The sequence below is a fragment of the Salvelinus alpinus genome, chromosome 11 (genome assembly GCF_045679555.1).
Source record: "Salvelinus alpinus chromosome 11, SLU_Salpinus.1, whole genome shotgun sequence".
NCBI classification, from domain to species: Eukaryota; Metazoa; Chordata; class Actinopteri; order Salmoniformes; family Salmonidae; genus Salvelinus; species Salvelinus alpinus.
In genome coordinates, this window is record NC_092096.1 from 49750155 (window position 1) to 49772600 (window position 22446).

The 22446-nt window shown below is 42.3% G+C and overlaps 1 protein-coding gene across 4 annotated transcripts; it reads left to right on the forward strand.

Moving 5' to 3' along the window:
• Window positions 1–445: 445 nt before the first annotated feature.
• On the forward strand, window positions 446–15995 carry LOC139534875 (chromatin complexes subunit BAP18-like). Of its 4 annotated transcripts, none has more exons than XM_071334386.1 (6): window positions 449–834; window positions 3948–4042; window positions 4471–4572; window positions 4966–5189; window positions 5480–5587; window positions 15149–15995. In XM_071334386.1, exons 1-6 carry the CDS (start codon window positions 814–816, stop codon window positions 15211–15213), a joined length of 615 nt encoding a protein of 204 aa, XP_071190487.1. In that variant the 5' UTR covers window positions 449–813; the 3' UTR covers window positions 15214–15995. The 4 variants fall into 4 exon arrangements, with proteins under 4 accessions (XP_071190490.1, XP_071190487.1, XP_071190488.1 ...); XM_071334387.1 differs by having other exon boundaries at window positions 5483–5587; XM_071334389.1 differs by lacking the exon at window positions 4471–4572 and having other exon boundaries at window positions 446–834; window positions 5483–5587.
• The last annotated feature ends 6451 nt before the right edge of the window (window positions 15996–22446 follow it).

Below are 22446 nucleotides of genomic sequence, written 5' to 3' on the forward strand. Positions count from 1 at the left end.
TACCTACATGTACATATTACCTCAATTACCTTGACTAACCGATGCCCCCGCACATTGACTCTGTACCGGTACCCACTTTATATAGCCTCGCTATTGTTATTTTACTTCTGCTGTTTAATTATTTGTTATTTTTATTTTCCGTTTTATACTTAACACTATTTTTTCTTAAAACTTCTCAAAGCATTGTTGGTTAAGGGCTTGTAAGTGAGCATTGTTGTATTCGGCGCATGTGACAATTAAAATTTGATTTGTGGGAACTCCTTCAAGACTGTTGGAAAAGCATTCCTCATGTAGCTGGTTGGGAGAATACCAAGAGTGTGCAAAGCTGTCATCCAGGCAAAGAGTGGCTACTTTGAAGAATAAAAAATATATGTAACATATTCGAACACAATCCCGCACAATAGGTGGCGGTATGCACAAACAAAATGTGCGTCATGATACCAAAGAAGAATCACGAGCACGTGGTGTGAATTTTGGGCCAATCAGCATTTGGGATTTATTTGCGCAGGTGAAGTCTTTCGTTTGTCCACATTGTCATTTGTGTATGTCATTTATTTTTAGCTACACATTTCTGATTATTGCAACAACAAAAAAACATAAGATCAGTGTTAATAAAATGCACAGGCTCACCGAAAACAGTTGCGGACTGCAAACAAAAATATGAATATTGTAGGACGTGGACGAAGTTGGTATTTGTATTAACAGCTGAGCCTGCAGTGCAACCATGCTAACTAACCTGAAGCTTAGCTAGCTTCTCTAAACGGCGTTATTCACAGGAAAATCTGCATCTGTTCAGCAACTACAAAAAGAAAAATGACTTCAGCCTCAACGAAGGTAGGTCATTCTCACGTTTTGATTTTAGCCGTATATTTTGCTGTTAGCTAGGTCCTGCACAAATCTAGCTCATGTTAGCTACCTAACGTCGTCAGCTAACAAGCGAATTCGAATGGCAGCCATGTAACCGCTATTTAAGCTCACCTGGGTTATTCCAAAGATACATTTTTATTTTACTGTCCTATACCAGGCAACTCCACTTTTGAAGGAAGAAAAAAACATTATTCGTGTTATAATAAGTCAAGCACCCAGGACGTGGCTGAATGTTGTCAATGTCATGTATTAACTTTTTTCTCACTTCCATGTACTTTGTATGGAAGCTACCACCCGAAGGCGCTGTCTGCATGGAGGAAAACCCCTCATTAATGATCTCTTAAAATAAAGATTAAGTCTGCATTGCAACCGTACAAAACAACAATGCTGGATAAAATGGACTAATCCTGTTTTGATATTATGCCATCAAATCAATCTTTATTTGTCACATTCGCCGAATACAAGTGTAGACCTTACCGTGAAACGCTTACTTACAAGCCCTTAACCAACAGTGCAGTTAAAGAAGAGTTAAGAAAACAAACTAAAGTAAAAAGTAACAACACAACAATGAGGCTGCTATATACAGGGGGTACCGGTACTGAGTCAGTGTGTGGGGGTTAGTTGAGGTCATTTGTACATGTAGGTAGGGGTGAAGTGACTATGCATAGATAATAAACAGTGAGTAGCAGCAGTGTACAAAACAATTTGATTAATTGTTCAGTAGTCTTATGGCTTGGGGGTATTAAGGAGCTTTTTTGTCTTAGATTTGGTGCTCTGGTACTGCTTGACGTGCGGTGGCAGAGAAAAGTCTGACTGGAGTCTGACAATTTTATGGGCTTTCCTCTGACACCGCCTATTATATAGGTCCTGGATGGCAGGAAGCTTGGCCCCAGTGATGTACTGGACCATATGCACTACACTCTAGCGCCTTACGGTCAGATGCCAAGCAGTTACCAGACCAGGCGGTGATGCAACTGGTCAGGATGCTCTCAATGGTGCAGCTGTAGAACCTTTTGAGGATCTGGGGACTCATGCCAAATCTATTCAGTCTCCTGAGGGGGAAAACGTTTTGTTGTGCCCTCTTCCCTACTGTCTTGGTGTGTTTGGACAATGATAGTTCGTTGGTGATGTGGACACCAAGGATCTTGAATGTGTTCCTTTTGTCCAGGGGGGAAAGGGCAGTGTGGAGTGCGATTGAAATTGCGTAATCTGTGGGTCTGCTTGGGCGGTATGCGAATTGGAGTGGGTCTAGCGCATCTGGGAGGATGCTGTTGATGTGAGCCATGATCAGCCTTTCAAAGCACTTCATGGCTACCGATGTGAGTGCTACGGGGCGGTAATCATTTAGGCAGGTAACCTTTGCTTCCTTGGACACAGTGACTATGGTGGTCTGCTTGAAACATGTAGGTATTGTAGACTCGGTCAGGGAGGGGTTAAATGTCAGTGTAGACACTTGACAGTTGGTCTGCGCATGGTTTGAGTGCACGTCCTGGTAATCCGTCTGGCCCCACGGCTTTGAATCTTGACCTGTTTTTAAAGGTTTTGCTCACATCGGCTACCGAGAGCGTTATCACACAGGTGCACTCGTGCATGCTTCAGTGTTGCTGGCCTCGATGCGAGGATAAGACATTTAGCTCGTCTGGTAGGCTCCGTCACTGGGCTGCTCGCGTCTGGGTTTCCCTTTGTAGTCCGTAAAAGTTTTCAACATGGCATTGCCTTGTAATACAGTTGATCATACAGTGCATTTGGGTTTCTTTACAGCCTTATTCTAAAATGGATTAAATCAAATCAATCTACACACAATAACCCATAATGACACAGCGTTAAGTAAAAAAAAAAAAAAAAAAGTTAGAAAATGTATTAAAAGAAACCCATCTTATTTACATAAGTAATCAGATACTTGAAATTGACCTCGGGTGCATCCTGTTTCCATTGATCATCCTTGAGATGTTTCTACAACTTCATTGATGTCCACCTGTGGTAAATTCAATTGATTGGACATGATTTGGAAAGGCACACACCTGTCTATATAAGATCCCACAGTTGACCGTGCATGTCAGAGCAGAAACCAAGCCATGAGTTCGAAGGAATTGTATGTAGAGCTCAGAGACAAGATTGTGTCGGCACAGATCTGGGGAATGGTACTCTAACATTTCTGCAGCATTGAAGGTCCCCATGAACACAGTGGCCTCCATTCTTAAATGGAAATAGTTTGGATCTACCAGGCCTTTATGTTAGTGGCCAGACGGAAGCCACTCTTCAGTAAAAGGCACAACAGCCCGCTTGTAGTTTGCCAAAAGGCACCTAAAGGACTCTCGGACCATGAGAAACAGGATTCTTTGGTTTGATGATTGAACTATTTGGCCTGAATCCCAAGCGTCACCTTTGAAGGAGACCTGGCACCATCCCTACGGTGAAGCACGGGTGAGGTGAGGTGAGGCAGCATCATGCTGTGGGGATGTTTTTCAGTGGCAGGGACTGGGAGACTAGTCATGATCGACGGAAATATGAACAGAGCAAAGTACAGAGAGATCCTTGATGGAAACCTCCTCAGGACCTCTGACTGGGGTGATGGTTCACCTTTCAACAGGACAACAACCCTAAGCACACAGCGAAGACGCAGAAGTGGCTTCGGGACAAGTCTCTGAATGTCCTTGAGGGAACCAGCCAGAGCCTGGACTTGAACCCAATCAAACATCTCTGGAGAGTCCTGAAAATAGCTGTGCAGCAACACTCACCATCCAACCTGACAGAGCTTGAGAGAATCTGCAAAGAAGAATGGGAGAAACTCAAATACAGCTTGTAGCGTCAAACCCAAGAAGACTCGGCTGTAATCGCTGCCAAAGGAGCTTTAATAAAGTACTGTGTGAAGGGTCTGAATACTTATTTAAATGTGATTATTTATTAAAAAATAAATGTCTAATCCTGTTTTTGCTTTGTCATTATGGGATAGGTATTGTGTGTACACTAAGGAATAAGGCTGTAACGTAACAATGTGGAAAGACCTTTGCTACTGTCTCAAAAGAAAATAGGATAATTCAAAGGTATTGATTTAGGTATTTTCTGCTTTAATTTTCAAGGTTGGGGAGATCTTCTCAGCAGCAGGAGCTGCTTTCACCAAGTTAGGGGAGCTGACCATGCAACTGCACCCCGTGGCTGACTCCAGTCCCGCAGGGTGAGAATACACACACCAAGTTACAGATAGAGATAAATATCTGTATCGATTATGTAGTGTTCCAAGTCTAGTCTGATTTATAAGTCTACTGATCATGACTTTGTAATTTTTGGGCTTGTGTCACTTGTAGCACACTGTACACATTACACTGATATGTGCTCCATCTTGAATATCCCCGCCAAGAAGTCAATCTGAGGAAACGCTGTTGCGTCATTAATACCAGAAAGCACTCGACACCCTCTCTTCGTCTCCACCCTCTCTTCGTCTCTGGCTGCGTTCAAGGGCATCAATCGCTGATCACCAACTGACCAGACTGATCTACAAAATCATAATGTGTAGTTATTTAGGATGCTAGGTGATTTGTAGATCTGTGCAGTGCAACTGCAATGTAGACTAGTGGTTCTGAAACGCCCTGTGTGTCATTGCAGAGCTAAGTGGACGGACACTGAGATTGGGCAGCTGAGATCGGCCGTGGTGAGGTTTGGTGATGACCTGAACTCCCTCAGCGCTGTCATCAAGGAACGCACCGTGTAAGGACCCCCCCCCCCCCCCCGTCTCTTTTCATTACTAATGGCCCTCAAACATTGTAGTCCGTACCAGGTCTTGGTCTCTTACCCCTTATCTCTCTACTTTGCTCCATTCGCGTCTGGGTGACGTGTCCAATGAGATGTTTTCAGAGGTAGCTCTAAAGCAATAGGAAGATAGTCTATCAGTGACACAAGCCCCGATGAGCTAAACCATTACTAGAAGATCTAAAATATCACATTCAGATCTATTTACCCACACATGCATTGTACTATCCATCTGCTAGTGCTAAAGATCTATCAATTCATGATGGTTTACTTAAAAAAATAAATAATTGACAGGTTACTGGTTAAATCACCACCGCTAACCTGATCCTACCTTGTCTCCTCTTCCCGAAGGGTCCAGATTAAAAGTACAGTGAAGAGGAAGCTCTATGACGAGACCGGGATGCCCATTTCCACCGACTCCCCAAAAAAGACCGCCAAGAAGACTGCTGTTACCATGGCCACCACGGCAACACCAACTGTCATTGCTGTGCCGACCTCAAAGGTCGTCATGAAGGCAGGTGTCCAGGGAAATGTGACTCTGGCCATTCCCACAATGAAGAAACAGAAGTCTGCAGGTGAGTGGAGATGGATGAAGGAAGGAATCAATCAATACATTTTGTAGTTGCCATCTTGGCAATGATTTCTAATCAGTCCCACCTTCAGCCTTTTTTTTCTTCTTTTTTTTTACCTCAATATTGAAAGTAATAGTAAAGGATTGTTTTTCAACAAAATATGTGCAAAGCAATTAGAAAAGTCCTTGCAGATCAAATTGAATAGTTTAACTGTGAAAATATTTAGTCTTTGTCTATATTTGAAACAATGGGATAAAGAAAAAGACTTAGCTCTTCCTGCCTGTGTGTTCCAGCAGATGTGACTCTGAGTGCTCTGAATGACTCTGACGTCAACTCTGACCTGGTAGACATAGAGGGACTGGGAGAGGGATCCAACTCCAAGAAACTCAACTTCGATCAGGGTGAGAGAGAACGGGCTTCTTTTGACTACTATTTAGTGATAATGCACAGCCTTTGCTATTGCCCGAATGAGGGGAAACCAATAATTACTGGTCTTCAAGACAGGAATAAAGAACTCTCCGGGAAGAAGAAAGGTAGTCAAACACTGATGGTGTGATTGTGATTAACATACAGAAACTAAAGTCCTTTTGTTCACCCGACCTAGAATACCACAATCAAATGTCGACCGTATTACCTCCCAAGAGAATTATCTTCGGTTATAATCACAGCCCTGTATATTCCCCTTCAAGCTGATACCACAATGGCCCTAAAAGAACTACACGGGACTTTATGCAAACTGGAAACCACATTTATTGTAGCTGGGGATTTTAACAAAGCAAATTTGAGGAAAACGCTACCGAAGTTCTACCAACACATTGACCATTGACTGTAGTATTCGCGCTGGTAAAACATTGGACCACTGTCACTCTTTTCAAAATGCCTACAAGGCCCTCCCCCACCCTTCCTTTGGAAAATCTGATCACGACTCCATTTTGCTCCTCCCTTCCTATAGGTAGAAACTCAAACAAGAAGTACCCGTGTTAAGGTCTATTCAACACCGGTCTGACCAATCGGAATCCATGCTTCAAGATTGTTTTGATCACGCGGACAAGGATATGTTCCGGCCAGCCTCAGAGAAAAACATTGACGAATACACGGATAACCATGACGGAGTTCATAACCTCGTCCCATGAAGATGGCTGTCCATTCCTCAATGACTGTCTACTCACAGGACCTAACCTGAATCCGGTTCTGCTCAGCTCAGCGTTCTGATAAAGTTCAGACTACATGAGATCGCATTCATGGCAGACATCAAGAAGGCTTTCCTGCAGATATCCCCTAGCAGAGAGAGATAGAGACGCCGTGAGATTCCTATGGCTCACAGGCCCACCAAGGGGAGAAAATGAAGAGGAGCTGCGTGTGCTGAGGATGAAAAGAGTGGTATTTGGAGCTTCCCCAAGTCCATTCTTGCTGGCAGCTACAATCAGGAAGCACCTGAAACAATATGAAACAGAACAACCAGAAGTTGTAGAGATAGAGAGTCACTCTGTAGATTACTTCATTGCAAGTTCACGCAATGTTGAAGAGGCTTACCTTGTGACAACAACTGCAAAGCGAATGCTGTCGATTGCAGGCATTGACCTTTGCAAGTGGATGACCAACTCTCCTGAACTGAAAACAAAATGGGAGGAGAGTACGACAACTGACCACCCGTTGACGCTAGAATCACAAGGAGTAGTGCTGAAGGTTTTAGGATGGAGACCGGAAACAGATTACTTTGTTTGACCTCAGGCCGCTACTGAGCATTCTAAAGCAAGGGAAAACACAAAGAAGTGTTTTGCAGTCGTCTGCACGTATCTTTGACCCTCTTGGTTTCCTGACTCCCTTCAGGATCAAGTGCATGTTCCAGGAAATGTGGGAGAGGGGACTCAGCTGGGACGAAGAATTACCACCTGATCTGACACAAGAATGGCAACAGTGGTGTCCAGAACTACCCCAGTTACACCAGCTCGCCATACCAAGGTGGTACAGAACAGCCACACCCTGAAACTACACGTGTTCTGTGATGCAAGTGAAAGGGCTTAGTGCAGTAGCTTACTTGCAAGGTGAATCACAAGACAGGGAAACAACGACAAGTCTAGTCGCATCCAAGTCCAGGGTAGCCCCACTCAAGAAAATGACACTGCCACGCCTGGAGCTCATGGGAGCTGTGATTGGAGCGAGACTGGCAAACAACCTGATGACCACACTGAAAATGGAAGAAAAAACAAATCAAAATGTGGACAGACTCGATGATCGTGCTGCATTGGATTTGCAGCTCAGCTCAGAAATGGAAACAGTTTGTCGCGAACAGAGTGACAGAGATCCAGGCCTTGACCAATCCAGAGTCATGGTCACATTGAATGGGAAACTAATCCACCCGACCTCCCTACAAGAGGAAAAACTGCTCGAAACTTGACACAGAGCCAGCTATGGTGGAATGGACCCAGAATTCTGACATCACCCAATCAGTCTGAGGAGACTGATGATAACAAGGTTCCAGAAGAGGTAAATTCAGAACTCAAGTCCAGTCGCCAGGTTACTGTACAACTCGCAGCAAACAGCACAGATGTCACTGACCCTGTGTTGGAGCTTGAAAGGTACAGCAAACTGAAAAGAGTGTTCAGAGTCACCGCCTGGATAAAGAGTCATAGCCAATGCTCGTACAAACATAAAGATGCAAGGTGAACCGACTGCTGACGAACTGTTCGATGCAGAAAAGTACTGGATCAAGGTAAAACAACAACAGAGTTTCGGACAGGAGATCAAACTACTGAAGACAGGAAAAAGCCAAAACAAAGACTGTAAAATCAGAGAAATGAAACCGTTCTTGGACGAACATGAACTACTCAGTGTAGGAGGAAGACTGCAACAGTCCAACTTCACATTGAGAGCAGCACCCATGGGTTCAAGTACAGATACTCAGAAATGTGGATACAGTACCACCATGAGAAGGTGATGCATTCTGGAGCAAGAGATACTCAAGTACAAATCAGAGAGCGATACTGCATCTTGTGTGCTAGGCAGCTAGTCAAGAGCACAGTGGCAATATGTATAGTGTTCAAGAGATTCAAGGCAAGGGCCGGACAGCAGGTCACTGCGCCTTTACCAAAAGACAGAATAACTGAATCCCCACCATTCGAAGTCACAGGTGTGGATTTTGCAGGACCACTCTATGTGAAAGAAAATGGTTCTGTGAAGAAGTCATACATTGCACTGTTCACTTGTGCTGTATCCAGAGCAGTGCATTTGGAACTAGTCTCAGATCAGTCAACAGAGACATTCCTGTTAGCTCTAAAAGATTCATCTCAAGGAGAGGATTATGCAAGGTAATCTACTCAGACAATGCAAAAACGTTCAAGAGAGCTGATTAGGACTTGAAAGAGCTGTGGAAGGCAATCGAAGAGCCCCAACTCTTGGCGTTCTTCTCAAAGGGGCATCACCTGTAGGTTCATCGCCGAGCGAGCAGCCTGGTGGGGCGGATTCTGGGAAATACTCGTCAGGTCAGTGAAAACATGCCTGAGAGATTTTCTTGGGAGAGCTTCACTCAACTTTGAAGAGATGTGCACAGTCCTGACAGAGGTTGAAGCTATCCTAAATTCTAGGCCTCTGACCTTCGTGCACAATGAAGTGGATGAACCACAACCCCTGACCCCAGCACACTTCCTGGTGGCTAAAAGACTAACCTCTTTGCCACCCAAGCCATTTCCAGCTGACACTCAGCACCCAACGCTAAACAAGGAGGAAATGACACGCAGATGGAAGTACAGGCAGAGACTTGTGACCAGCTTCTGGAACAGTTGGCGAAGAGACTACTTGCTGGATCTAAAGTCGGCACACCGCTGTGACACACCACAGCCCACCCCACTGAAAGCGGGTGACGTTGTACTCATTGGAGAAGATAACACACCCAGACAAGCCTGGAAACTAGGAAAGATTGAGGAACTGTTTCCAGGCCGAGATAGCCTAGTTAGGTCATGTTCGTACTGCTTCAGTGACTTTGTTGAGACCTATTCAGTTGATATACTCCCTAGAGATTTAGATGAACACAGTTGTTCATCGGGGGGGGGGGGGGGGGATGACGTAACTTTAATGGGTTACAGAGTTAATGTTTAAGTTAATTCATTGAGCTGTATCTAAAGATTTTTCTTTACAGTTTATTTATGTAATTGTATTTGTGTGTTGGAGATTGAGAGAACTACAAACATATTTTACATACATAGACTGCACGTTCCAGAATGCCTTGCGACAGGAAGTAGAGAGAACGCGCCAGTTATGTACAAGTGATTATCCTGACTTTCGCTAGCAACTTTTATTGTTTTGTAGAATCTAAAGTTGTTAAATGTAATGCGAACAAGTAGTATTACTAAAAGAAGCTTTCATTTCAAACCCGACGTCCCGAGTCATTACTTTGACGATAGTTTTTCTGTAACATTTTTTATTATTATTATTTATTTATTTAAAAAAAAAATTATCCCATTTTCTCCCCAATTTTCGTGGTATCCAATCGCTAGTAATTACTATCTTGTCTTATCGCTACAACTCCCGTACGGGCTCGGGAGAGACGAAGGTCGAAAGCCATGCGTCCTCCGAAGCACAACCCAACCAAGCCGCACTGCTTCTTAACACAGCGCGCCTCCAACCCGGAAGCCAGCCGCACCAATGTGTCGGAGGAACACCGTGTACCTGGCCCCCTTGGTTAGCGCGCACTGCGCCCGGCCCGCCACAGGAGACGCTGGAGCGCGATGAGACAAGGATATCCCTACCGGCCAAACCCTCCCTAACCCGGACACGCTATGACAATTGTGCGTCGCCCCACGGACCTCCCGGTCGCGGCCGGCTGCGACAGAGCCTGGGCGCGAACCCAGAGACTCTGGTGGCGCAGCTAGCACTGCGAAGCAGTGCCCTAGACCACTGCGCCACCCGGGAGGCTATTTAACACACATACATGGACGCAGCGGTCTAAGGCACTGCATCTCAGTGCAAGAGGCGTCACTACAGTCCCTGGTTCGAATCCAGGCAGTATCACATCTGGCCGTAATTGGGAGTCCCATAGTGCGGAGCACAATTGGCCCAGCGTCATCATTGTAAATAAGAATTTGTTAACTGACTTGCCTAGTTTAATAAAGGTTACACGCACACCACACTGACCAAAAAGTTATTTCGTTGGCATTTACGTATATCCCCATTACCAGTAAAACATAATCAAAACCTATTTCTTTCACTTACTTGCTGTGCTTTTGTTCATTTATTCAGTCGTTTCATTCTCAACCAGCATTTCTATGGAATGCCGTTTGGGTCTTTGCGTGTCAAAAAATATGACATCGGTTTCAGTAGCTATAGTTAGCTAGGTGTCATCTAAAATAACCCTAATTTATAAGACAGTTCTTATTTAATTAATGGTGGTTGGACCAATCTATGTGAAGCTAGCAACAATAAGGATTAGCCACAATAGTGGGCTTTGCGATTAGCCTTAAATAAGTATGGCATAATTCTACTATTTGTATTCATTTGCATTACTGTCAATGACTTTTATTTTGAAGACAAACCTCAAATTCCACTAATGTGGCTAGCATCACAACACACAACCCGGTGCGGTCGAGCCTCACTAGCCAAATGAAGCTAGCTGGCTGCTTATAACGTTAGTTTTGGGTAACAGGGTTAAGTTGCTGACTAGCTATTTATTTTGATGACCAGAAGTTCAATTTAAATAGGTGAACAACAAGTGGCAACCTAGCTAATACTTACAAGGATTCCTAAATCATTGCTAAGAATAATGAAACATTGTTTTCAGGCTGGTTGTATTGGTGCTAGCTAGGTACCAAGCTAAAGCTAGCTACCCCAGAAGTTGCGGTCGAACAAATTATGCTTTATTACCAACGCAGTAATGTAAACCCATCGTTCGTGGCCGGTGTTTGCAGACTTTTGTACAGCTTTGACAGTGCTACTGTATTTTTTGACATGCAAAGACTCACGGCGTTCCATAGTATGTATGTCGTGAAGCTATTACTGTGTAACTCCGGTAGGGCAACATCTGAAAAAATTGCGTGCTTGGTAGTGTGTACCGGTGCTCGACCAGTCGGCGAAAGCCAACATCACCCACGACAGAGAACGGTTGATTGTCAAGGGCAATGAATTCCATTATCTTGGCCTTAATAGATTTCACCTTGGAGTTACCCCGCTGAAATTTTCTTACTCTTTCAAATGACTGCTCGACTTGTTGACTGCTCAATCCACACAGCAGACATTGTGGGCTAGTTTAGGAATGCTGTGTTGCACGTATAGTGCCAAATTTTACATGGCGTCATTACATCATGTTATATAGGTATGCACATCAGCTTTGCACATCGGCCGATTTCCGATATGATCACCGTTTTTTTATATCGTGCATCCCTTAGTGTTTACGGACAATTTCAATCCCTACCTATCCCATTCTGTCCCCACTTGCTTCAAGATGTCCACCATTGTTCCTGTACCCAAAAAAGCAAAGGTAACTTAGTAATTTAGTTATCGCCCCATAGCACTCACTTCTGTCATCATGAAGAGCTTTGAGGCTAGTTAAGGATCATATCACCTCTACCTTACCGGACACCCTAGACCCACTTCAATTTGCTTACCGCCCCAATAGATCCACAGACGATGCAATCGCACTGCACACTGCCCTATCCCATCTGAACAAGAGGAATTCCTATGTAAGAATGCTGTTCATTGATTATAACTCAGCATTCAACAACATTAGTATCCTCCAAGCTCATCATTAAGCTCAGGGCCCTGGGTCTGAACCCCGCCCTGTGGAACTGGGTCCTGACGGGCTGCCCCCAAGTGGTGATGGTAGGAAACACCTTCGCTTCGCTGATCATCAACACAGGGGCCCCACAAGGGTACGTGCTCAACCCCCTTCTGTACTCCCTGTTCACCCAAAACTGCGTGGCCACGCACGCCTCCAACTCAATCAAGTTTCCAGACGACAACAGTAGTAGGCCTAATTACCAACAATGACAAGACAGACTACATGGAGGAGGTGAGGGCCCTGGGAGAGTAGTGCCAGGAAAATAACCTCACTCAACGTCAACAAAACAAAGGAGCTGATCATGGACTTCAGGAAACAACAGAGGGAGCACACCCCTATCCACACCGACTGGACCGCAGTGGAGAAGGTGGAAAGCTTCAAGTTCCTCGGCGTACACATCACTGACTATCTGAAATGGTCCACCCAGACGGACAATGTAGTTAAGGCGCAACAGCGCCTCTTAAACCTCAGGAGGCTGAATAAATTTGGCTTGGCCCCTAAAACCTTCAAACTTTAAGCTGCACAATTGAGAGCATCCTGTCCAGCTGTATTACCACCTGGTATGGCAACTGCACCGCTCTCCAGAGGGTGGTGCGGTCTGCCCAACGCATCACCGGGTGCAAACTACCTGCCCTCCAGGACACCTACAGTACCCGATGTCACAGGAAGGCCAAAAAGATCATCAAGGACATCAACCACCCGAGCTACGGTATTTTCATCCCGCTATCATCCAGAAGGCGAGGTCAGTACAGTTGCATCAAAGCTGGGACCGAGAGACAAAAGAAGATTTTCAACATTAAGGCCATCCAACTGTTAAATAGCCATCACTAGCCGGCTTCCACCTGGTTACACAACCCTGCACCTTAGAGGCTGCTGCCCTATACATAGACACAAGTCAATTTAATGTTTACATACTGCTTTACTCATCTCATGTATATACTGTATTCTATTCTACTGTATTAGTCAATGCCACTCCGACATTGCCCAATCTAATATTTATATATTTCTTAATTCCTTTCTTTTACTTTTAGATGTGTGTATTGTGATTCGTTTTTAGATACTACTGCACTGTTGGAGCTAGGAACTAGAGGTCGACCGATTTAATCGGAATAGCCGATTAATTAGGGCCGATTTCATGTTTTCATAACAATCGGAAATAGGTCATTTTGGACGCCGATTTTGCCTCCCCCCACCTTTATTTAACTAGGCAAGTCAGTTAACACATTCTTATTTTCAATGACGGCCTAGGAATGGTGGGGTTAACTTCCTTGTTATGGGGCAGAACGACAGATTTTTACCTTGTCAGCTCAGGGATTCAATCTTGCAACTAGTCCAATGCTCTAACCACCTGCCTCACGAGGAGCCCGCCTGTTACGCGAATGCAGTAAGAAGCCAAGGTTAGTTGCTAGCTAGCATTAAACTTATCTTATAAAAACAATCAATCATAATCACTAGTTATAACTACACATGGTTGATGATATTACTAGTTTATCTAGCGTGTCCTGCGTTGCATATAATCGATGCAGTGCGCATTCGCGAAAAAGGACTGTCGTTGCTCCAACGTGTACCTAACCATAAACATCAATGCCTTTTTTTAAATCAATACACAGAAGTATATATTTTTAAACCTGCATATTTAGCTAAAAGAAATCCAGGTTAGCAGGCAATATTAACCAGGTGAAATTGTGTCACTTCTCTTACGTTCATTGCACGCTGAGTCAGGGTATATGCAACAGTTTGGTCCGCCTGGCTCATTGTGAACTAATTTGCCAGAATTCTACATAATTATGACATAACATTGAAGGTTGTGCAATGTAACAGGAATATTTAGATTTATGGATGCCACCCGTTAGATAAAATACGGAACGGTTCCGTATTTCACTGAAAGAATAAACGTTTTGTTTTCGAGATGATAGTTTCCGGATTCTACCATATTAATGACATAAGGCTCGTATTTCTGTGTTATTATGTCATAATTAAGTCTATGATTTGATAGAGCGGTCTGACTGAGCAATGGTAGGCCCCAGGAGGCTCGTAAGCATTCATTCAAACAGCACTTTCGTGCGTTTTGCCAGCAGCTCTTCAAGCATTGCGCTGTTTATGACTTCAAGCCTATCAACTCCCGAGATTAGGCTGGTGTAACTAATGTGAAATTGTTAGCGGGGTGCGCGCTAATAGCGTTTCTAACGTCACTCGCTCTGAGACTTGGAGTAGTTGTTCCCCTTGCTCTGCATGGGTAACGCTGCTTCGAGGGTGGCTGTTGTCGATGTGTTCCTGGTTCGAGCCCAGGTAGCGGCGAGGAGAGGGATGGAAGCTATACTGTTACACTGGCAATACTAAAGTGCATATAAGAACATCCAATAGTCAAAGGTATATGAAATACAAATGGTAGAGAAATAGTCCTATAATTCCTATAATAACTACAACCTAAAACTTCTTACCTGGGAATATTGAAGACTCATGTTAAAAGGAACCACCAGCTTTCATATGTTCTCATGTTCTGAGCAAGGAACTTAAACGTTAGCTTTCTTACATGGCACATATTGCACTTTTACTTTCTTCTCCAACACTTTGTTTTTGCATTATTTAAACCAAATTGAACACGTTTCATTATTTATTTGAGGCTAAATTGATTTATTGATGTATTATATTAAGTTAAAATAAGTGTTCATTCAGTATTGTTGTAATTGTCATTACAAATAAATTTTAAAAATCGTCGTTTTTTTTGGTCCTCCAATAATCTGTATCAGCGTTGAAAAATCATAATCGGTCGACCTCTACTGCTACACCCACAATAACATCTGCTAAATGTGTATGTGACCAATAAAATTTGTTTTGAAGCTATTACTATATCTGAGGGGCAGCATGTAGCTTAGCGGTTAAGCCTGCTGGGCCAATAATTGGAAGGTTGCTGGTTCGAATTCCAAAGCCCACCAGGTGGGGGAAAAATATTTCTATGTGGCCGTGAGAAAGGCACTCTGAATGAATAAGAGTGTCTGCTAAATTAAAAACTGTATTGGAAAAGTATAAATTAACATGCCATAAATTGATCTAGAAGATATACATTTTTAGATATAGCTTAGATCTTGCAGAAAATATACTATAACTGAGTTTGTGGAAAGTCAGTTCTATAATCTTGCCAGAAAGATCCACAATTTTTTCCAACTAAAATGTTTTTCTTTGCTCCTCTCAGACAACCTGAACCTCGACTCCAGCTTCATCATGAACTCCAGTGACCTGCCGCTCCTCTCTCGTTGACCTCAAGATGTTTTCAATAGCACCCTATTTCCTACATAGTGCGCTACTTTTGACTGGAGCCTTATGGACCCTGGTCAAATGTAATCTGCTAAATAGGGATTAGAGTGCAATTTGAGACGCAGCTCAGACATCTCTCCTATGGACAACAGCCAAGATCCTTCAGATTTGCCTTGGCGGATCTCTGTGTGCATCTGAAATGGCACCTTATTCCCTGCTTTTAAGCCAAGGCCTATGAGGATGCAAATTTCTCTTGCATGAGGAATGTGTTGGTGGATGTAAATAATGGTATTTTATTTATTCATACACGATTGATTTGTACTACACAAAAAGCTCATGTGCAGAGATGCATGGCCAAGGACTACAGTGTGTAGATTTTGCCATCTTGGTTTATGTCAACTATGATATCTGGGTAGGTGGCCCTGCGAATTCCCCTTTGACAATGCTGCAACTGCAAACTTGTATACGGTATCATGTACTTGTGAACCCAGTGTTGAGCTCACCAGCAAATTAAACTGGTATTTGAAAAGCATACTGGATAATATAGATATGAACACAATTGTATCAAAGGACAGGAATTAGTTTAGTGCAGTTTTCTGTTTGAAACAGTGGATTATCTTATTGTTCAAAACATGACCCATGATCCTTCAAGGAAATTTTTTGGGGGCAAATATTTCTCGGTCAGTTACTGACAAATATTTGTAGTTTTATAGAGGCTTACTCTAAAGACAATCAAATGACCAGTGTGATTTGCTGAATTATGTTGAATAAATTGACTTAGTAAACTTGTAGTTGGTAATATTTAATTCAGGAGTCATGTCACTCAATGTGTAGTCTTTATTGAAATGAGATTTTTATACAATTGAAAACACTAGTGGGCACAGTAAGTGTAAAAAAATATTTAAAAAAACACCAGATGGGTGCAGTGATGTTTTAGTGTCAGCCATATTAGTATGGCGTGCACCCCTGGAGCAAATTAGGATTAAGTGCCTTTGCACTAGGGCACAGAGATTTTTCACCTTGTCGGTTTAGGTGGTTACTGGCTCAAACTGCTAGAGTGGTTAAATACTAGGGTTGTGAAATTAGGCCTATTTCCGCTTACACAATATCCCCAACTTTATAAAATGAAGTAATATATTCAAATTATCACCAACCCCCAATAGTACACACATGAGGGACAGCCAGGCACATTGTAAAAATATGCCACTGTAATACCACTAACACAGAGCTTCCGATAAAACATAACCGAGTAAAATAAAAATGGCAGAATATGAACACAGGAATTGATGCCATTTTAGCTCCAGGTTGAGGAGTAGGTAAAGATGTATTGTAGACAAGTGTGTGGCTGACTGGAGCAGCACAAGCCATACTGGCAGCCCAGAGAAGGGGCAGCTACCAGTAATGATGTGCTGCTAACGCCAGACACACTGGGGAGAGGAAGAGAGACCATCAGGCTGACTAAAGGAGAGCTCAACAGCCAGGCCAACTGACAGACACTTAGAGAGGGGAGGCCAGCCAGGTCGACCACCCGGCCTTAGTCTGGAGACAGCCCACCATGCAGACTGACAGACCTCAGTCACACAGACACTGCATTGGAAGGACCACCAGGCAGACCAAAACCCCTTGGTCCCTCCTACAGTATTCCTGGCTACAGACTAACAGCCTGGCCGGCCAGTAGGACCATTGGGCTCTTCTGGCTGACGCCAAAGGCCTCGCTCCAACATTAGGAAGAGACACCCGTCTGGACTGGCGTCAACACTTGAAGTGCTTGCGACAACTGAAAGTTACGTCTTTACTGTCATTTTATGTATTTTATGGCGCCATGTTTTTACACGTTTCATTCCCCACCACTGAAAGAATTTCCCCTTCAGTGATATATTCAAAAGAAGCTAGCAACTATTAAACAAACCGAAAGATTCAGAAAGTATTCACACCACTTGACTTTCTCCACATTTTGTTATGTTACAGCCAGAATTTAAAATTGATCAAATTGATTTTGTGTGTCAGTGGCTTACACACAAATTCACTGCTCGACAGAGACCTTAAAGATAATTTGTGTGGGGTACAGAGATGAGGTAGTCATTAAAAAATATATTAAACACTTATTGCACACAGTGAGTCCATGCCATGTCAAAGTGGAATGATATTTGTTTTTTTATTAATTAAAAGTGAAAAGCGGAAATGTCTTGATTCAATAAGTATTCAAACCCCTTTGTTATGGCAAGCCTAAATAAGTTCAGGAGTAAAAATGTGCTTAACAAGTCACGAGTTGCATGGATAATTGTGTTAACGTGATTTTTTAATGACTACCTCATCTCTGTAACCCATAATTACAGATAAATGTAAGGTCCCCCAGTCGAGCGGTGAATTTCAAACACAGATTCAACCACAAAGACCAGGGAGGAAGTGCACCCACTGGTAGATGGGTAAAAAAATGTAAAGCAGACAATATCCCTTTGAGCATTGTGAACTTTGGGATGGTGTAGTGATACAACCAGTCACTACAAAGAAACAGACGTCCTTCCCAACTCAGTTGCCGGAGAGGAAGGAAACCGCTCAGGGATTTCACCGTTACAGAGCTTAATGGCTGCGATAGGTGAAAACTGAGGACGATCAACAACATTGTAGTTAATCCACAGTACTAATTTAAATGAGAGTAAAAAGAAGGAAGCCTGTACAGAAGAAAAAATATTCCAAAACATGCATCCTGTTTGCAATAAGGCACTAAAGTAAAACTGCAAAAAGTGTGGTAAAGAATTGAACTTTATGTCCTGAATACAAAGAATTATGATTGGGGTAAATCCAACAACACCAAGTACCACTTCATATTTTCAAGCATGGTGGTGGCTGCACCATGTTACATTTACATCATTTATCAGACGCTCTATCCAGAACGACTCACAGTAGTGAGTGCATACATTTTTGTACTGGTCCCCCGTGGGAATCGAACCCACAACCCTGGCGTTGCAAGCGCCATGCTTGTCATTGGCAAAGACTAAGGAGTTTTCTTTTGTTGATAAAAAGAAACAGAGCTAAGGACAGGCAAAACATTGAAAATAGGAAAACCTAGTTTCCAACAGACACTAGGAGACAAATTCACCTTTCAGCAGGACAATAACCTAAAACACAAGGCCAAACATACACTGGAGTTGCTTACCAAGATTACAATAAATGTTCCTGAGTGGCCTAGTTACAGTTGACTTCAAATCACATTGGAAATCTATGGCAAGACTTGAAAATGGCTGTTTAGTGAAGATCAACAACGAACTTGACAGTAAATTTTGGGTTTTTTAACAATAATGTGCAAATATAGTACAATCCAGGTGTGCAAAGCTCTTAGAGATGTACCCAGAAAGACTGACAGCTGTAATTGCTGCAAAAGGTGATTCTAATTGACCCAGGGTGTGAATACTTACTAAATGTGTTAACATTTCTAAAAACATGCTTTCACTTTGTCATTATGGGGTACTATGTGTAGATAGGTGAGAATCAATTGAATTCATTATGAATTCGGGCTGTAACAAAATGTGGAATAAGTCAAGGGGTATGAATACTTTCTGTAGGCACTGTAAAACGGGCAAAAAACATGACATTGAGCCAACAGTAAAAGTGATAAGCTGGCAACATTACAGGTTTAACAAACACTGACAACTGCCAGTGCAGATAAGGAGAGTTCTCCTTCAGAATGGAACATTGATAGTCAGAATTGGAATGGCAGAACTGGCAGAAGTGTTCTTTTGGAATTGCCGTGATTCCAAGGGCTCCCAGCGGCAGCACATAATGGTTTGGAGTTGCTTTTAGATACCTGCAAAACATGATGTGCTGCTAAAGGGTACCCCGGAGAGAAGGCGAGAGAGAGGATTCTCCATGGTATAGAGCTGTGGAGATAAAGAAGAAAACAGATCATTAACATAACAATCTGACAAGATTCTCTCTCTCTCATACTTCAGTGAAAGAGATTCTTTAAATAACACAAAACCAAGATATTACATATAGGCCTATAACATTTTAAAGATATGCGATTTTTACACTCTGGTGGCAAATTGCTTCTAGAGTTTTAGAAACATGAGTTGTGAGTAGTACAACAATAGTTATGCTTTCTTAAGAAAACAATAAGAGACAGATGGTGAAATGATTTTCTTGGCAAATGCAATACCAAGTCAATTCTATGTAATTCATAGGAATTTAAATTAAACTGCAATTATAATACAACTTGATATACTTCACGTATTTGAGACCACAAAATGGATGGTGGGCAAGTGGACAAAATGGTGGATGATGATGAAAAAAAGAGAAGTTGGGGGAGAGAGGACACTTTCTGAACAGTTCACTAACTACACCAGGTGCATAAATGTATCTATTCAAACACTAATTTGATCCGAATGTTAGAAACCTAGTCTGTAAAAATATACTTAATAAAAATAACTATTTGTATAATACTTAGTCTTAATATTTAAAGCCTGTCCTTTTTGCCTGTTTGACCCCCTTTCTAAGTTTTACAGGTGGTATACTGATATGCTACATGCAGAAGAACAATTTATACAAGACGGCCAAATAGGACAACATCCGCATACATTGAAAATAACTCTGATGATTCGAAATGGTTTTTGGTTACTAAATAAAATATAAATGTTTATTTTCCCATTGCCTACAATAACCCCCCCGAAACAAAAGACATTATGTGCTGCAGATTGCCAAACTGAATCCCGAAAATAATGTGCTGAAATTAACACAATTAACTCGATATGTAGAATAACCGTTATAAAATGTGCCATTTTGAAAACAGTGCCCATTCTAAACCATAGAGCATGAGGAGTCAGTTATTCTCATCAAGACAACCTCCCCACATCTATAAATCTATCCCAATAGTAAAAACAGCAATACGAGTTCATTTAAAAAAAGATTTGACAGAACAGAAAAAAAGGCCAGTTTAAACAAATAATAAGTCATGTCATTATACTCTAATCATAGAAATGACAGACATCACCACAATAAATCACCCTATATGCAGCAGTAACCAATCGAAAGTTTGGGACTTGTTGGACCTCACTGTCATCAAGACAAGATTATCTTCAAACATGACTGTGCGTGTGTGTGTGTGAGAGTTTGTGAAAAGAAAATTAAGGAAAAGAGGGAGAGAATGGGAAAGGAGGGAGAAATAGAAGATAGAGGAAAAGGAGGGCGAAAGAGCCCCCATAGAAGGTGTGACCTTGACATTCACGAGCAGCGATACACCTGAGCTCCAGCTAACGTAGCAACCACAAGACACACACACACACACACACATCTCAGAGAGGAGGGAGAGGGGAATGAAAATAGGGGGAAGAGGCACAAGAGCCCTCTTGACTGTATGACTACAACAAGGGGTCCGTTCTTGGCACTAGCAGTTGAAATAGAACTGATGTGGCCCTCGAATAAGGCTAATCTTACACACAATGTGTTTAGTTGAATTTCGATTTGAGACAAGTAATACATTTTTTGTGTTATCAAGATACAGAAGAGTGACTTGACTGTTTAAATAGAACTGATGTGGCCCTCAAATCTGGCTATGCTAACACGATTCCAGTTGCAGAACACAGATAAGAGAAAACTCATACATAAATTACAATAGGTTTTTAGTTTTATTAAGACCTGCATATTTGGAATCCGTTTTGTGATCTGTTGAAAAAAAAGTTAAGAGACAAACAGGAACAGACAGTGAAGCCAATTACTGAAATATGAACGAATCTGTAAAAATTGTGATAGTTGTTGTTGCAAGTAAGAACAATATTTGTTTTTTAGGAAGGGGTGGGGGGGTCTCGCATAAACTTTTTAGACTTAGAAAAGTTGAATTTCCAAGGCATAAAGTAGACCGAAATTAAACTTTTCACCAATATACTATTGATATGAATTCATATTAACAGAATGAACACCAATTGGCCATACTTTAAGACTTTAAACAAAATCACCACCACTTTAACCCTACAATGTGGAAGAGAAAAAAAACACTTCAAGGTCAAATAGCATTTGTCCTAGTAGGACCAGACAAAAACCAAGACAGTATTGATTAATGCCAAACTAATTCACAATTTTCATACAATTAAAATAATGGAAAGGCTAGAAGATATAGCCTACTAGCCTATTTCAGACTAGTGCCACACGACCACATTGATATTATTATTATTCATTCCGGAAAAGCAGGAAGACATTATGAGTAGCTCATTAGAGATTTTAAAAAGCCAATGATCACGTCAGAACTCAGGCAGCAAGCATTTGTTCTCTCTCTCACTCTATATTGCCAGATAGGCTCATTCAAAATGAGTAAGGAGGGAGAGAGGGAGGGGGGCAAGAGAGAACTAACGAAAAAGAGCGAGGCAGAAAGAGTGGTTGCAGAGGGACAGAAAGAGCGAGGGAGGGTAAGGGAGAGAGAATGAGAAAATGTGAGGCAGGAAGAGCGACAGACATACGAGGTAACTAGAAAATCATTTTCAGTGTTTCTCTCTGACATAGATAGGCTTGTCTCTCTCCATTCAAACCAGAGGCCATTTTAAAAGACCTGAAACAGAGGAGAAAATAAAGAAGAAAGAGAAGAAGGGATTCACTTACCTTGGGTCCTTGTTCAAAATAATGGAAAAAAAGGGGAATGGTTGGGGGCCAATAACACAATGTAAACACCCTCTTCAAATTAAATCTAGCCCACACCTTGTGTGTAGTAGCCTATTTCTCCTTATATTGATGCACCTCTGAAGGCCAATGTACTCTCTACACCCTCTCGCTCTACACACACAAACTTCAACTAAAACTTCACCCATAACTCAATAAATAAATACAAAATAAAAAAGGAGAAAAAAAGGACTAAAATTACTCAAGGAAATGATCATTGGGGAATAACAACATAGCCTAATTTAAGTAGAACAAAAAATGTCAAAGAAGCTTTGGGGGCTCCCTTTCCTAATGGGGAGGTTTTCTGAACCAAGTCCTAAAATTTGCCCCAAAAAAGTTTTGTCCCCTAGTACACCAATATCTCTTCCTACGCCACACTCCTACACTCAGGTCTCCCTTGTAAAAAGAGGTCTTCTGACCTCAATGGGACTTTTTGGATAAAGGTTCAATTTTAAAAATGAAAATGCCTACTACACCCCAAGCCATAGTCCCAGTTACCCGCCCTCCCCCCTTATTCACCTCCACCAGGCCCCAAGGCAGGCTCCTGTGCTGTGCTGTGTGTGCAGTCTCTCTCGGCTCTACGCTGAAGCTAGT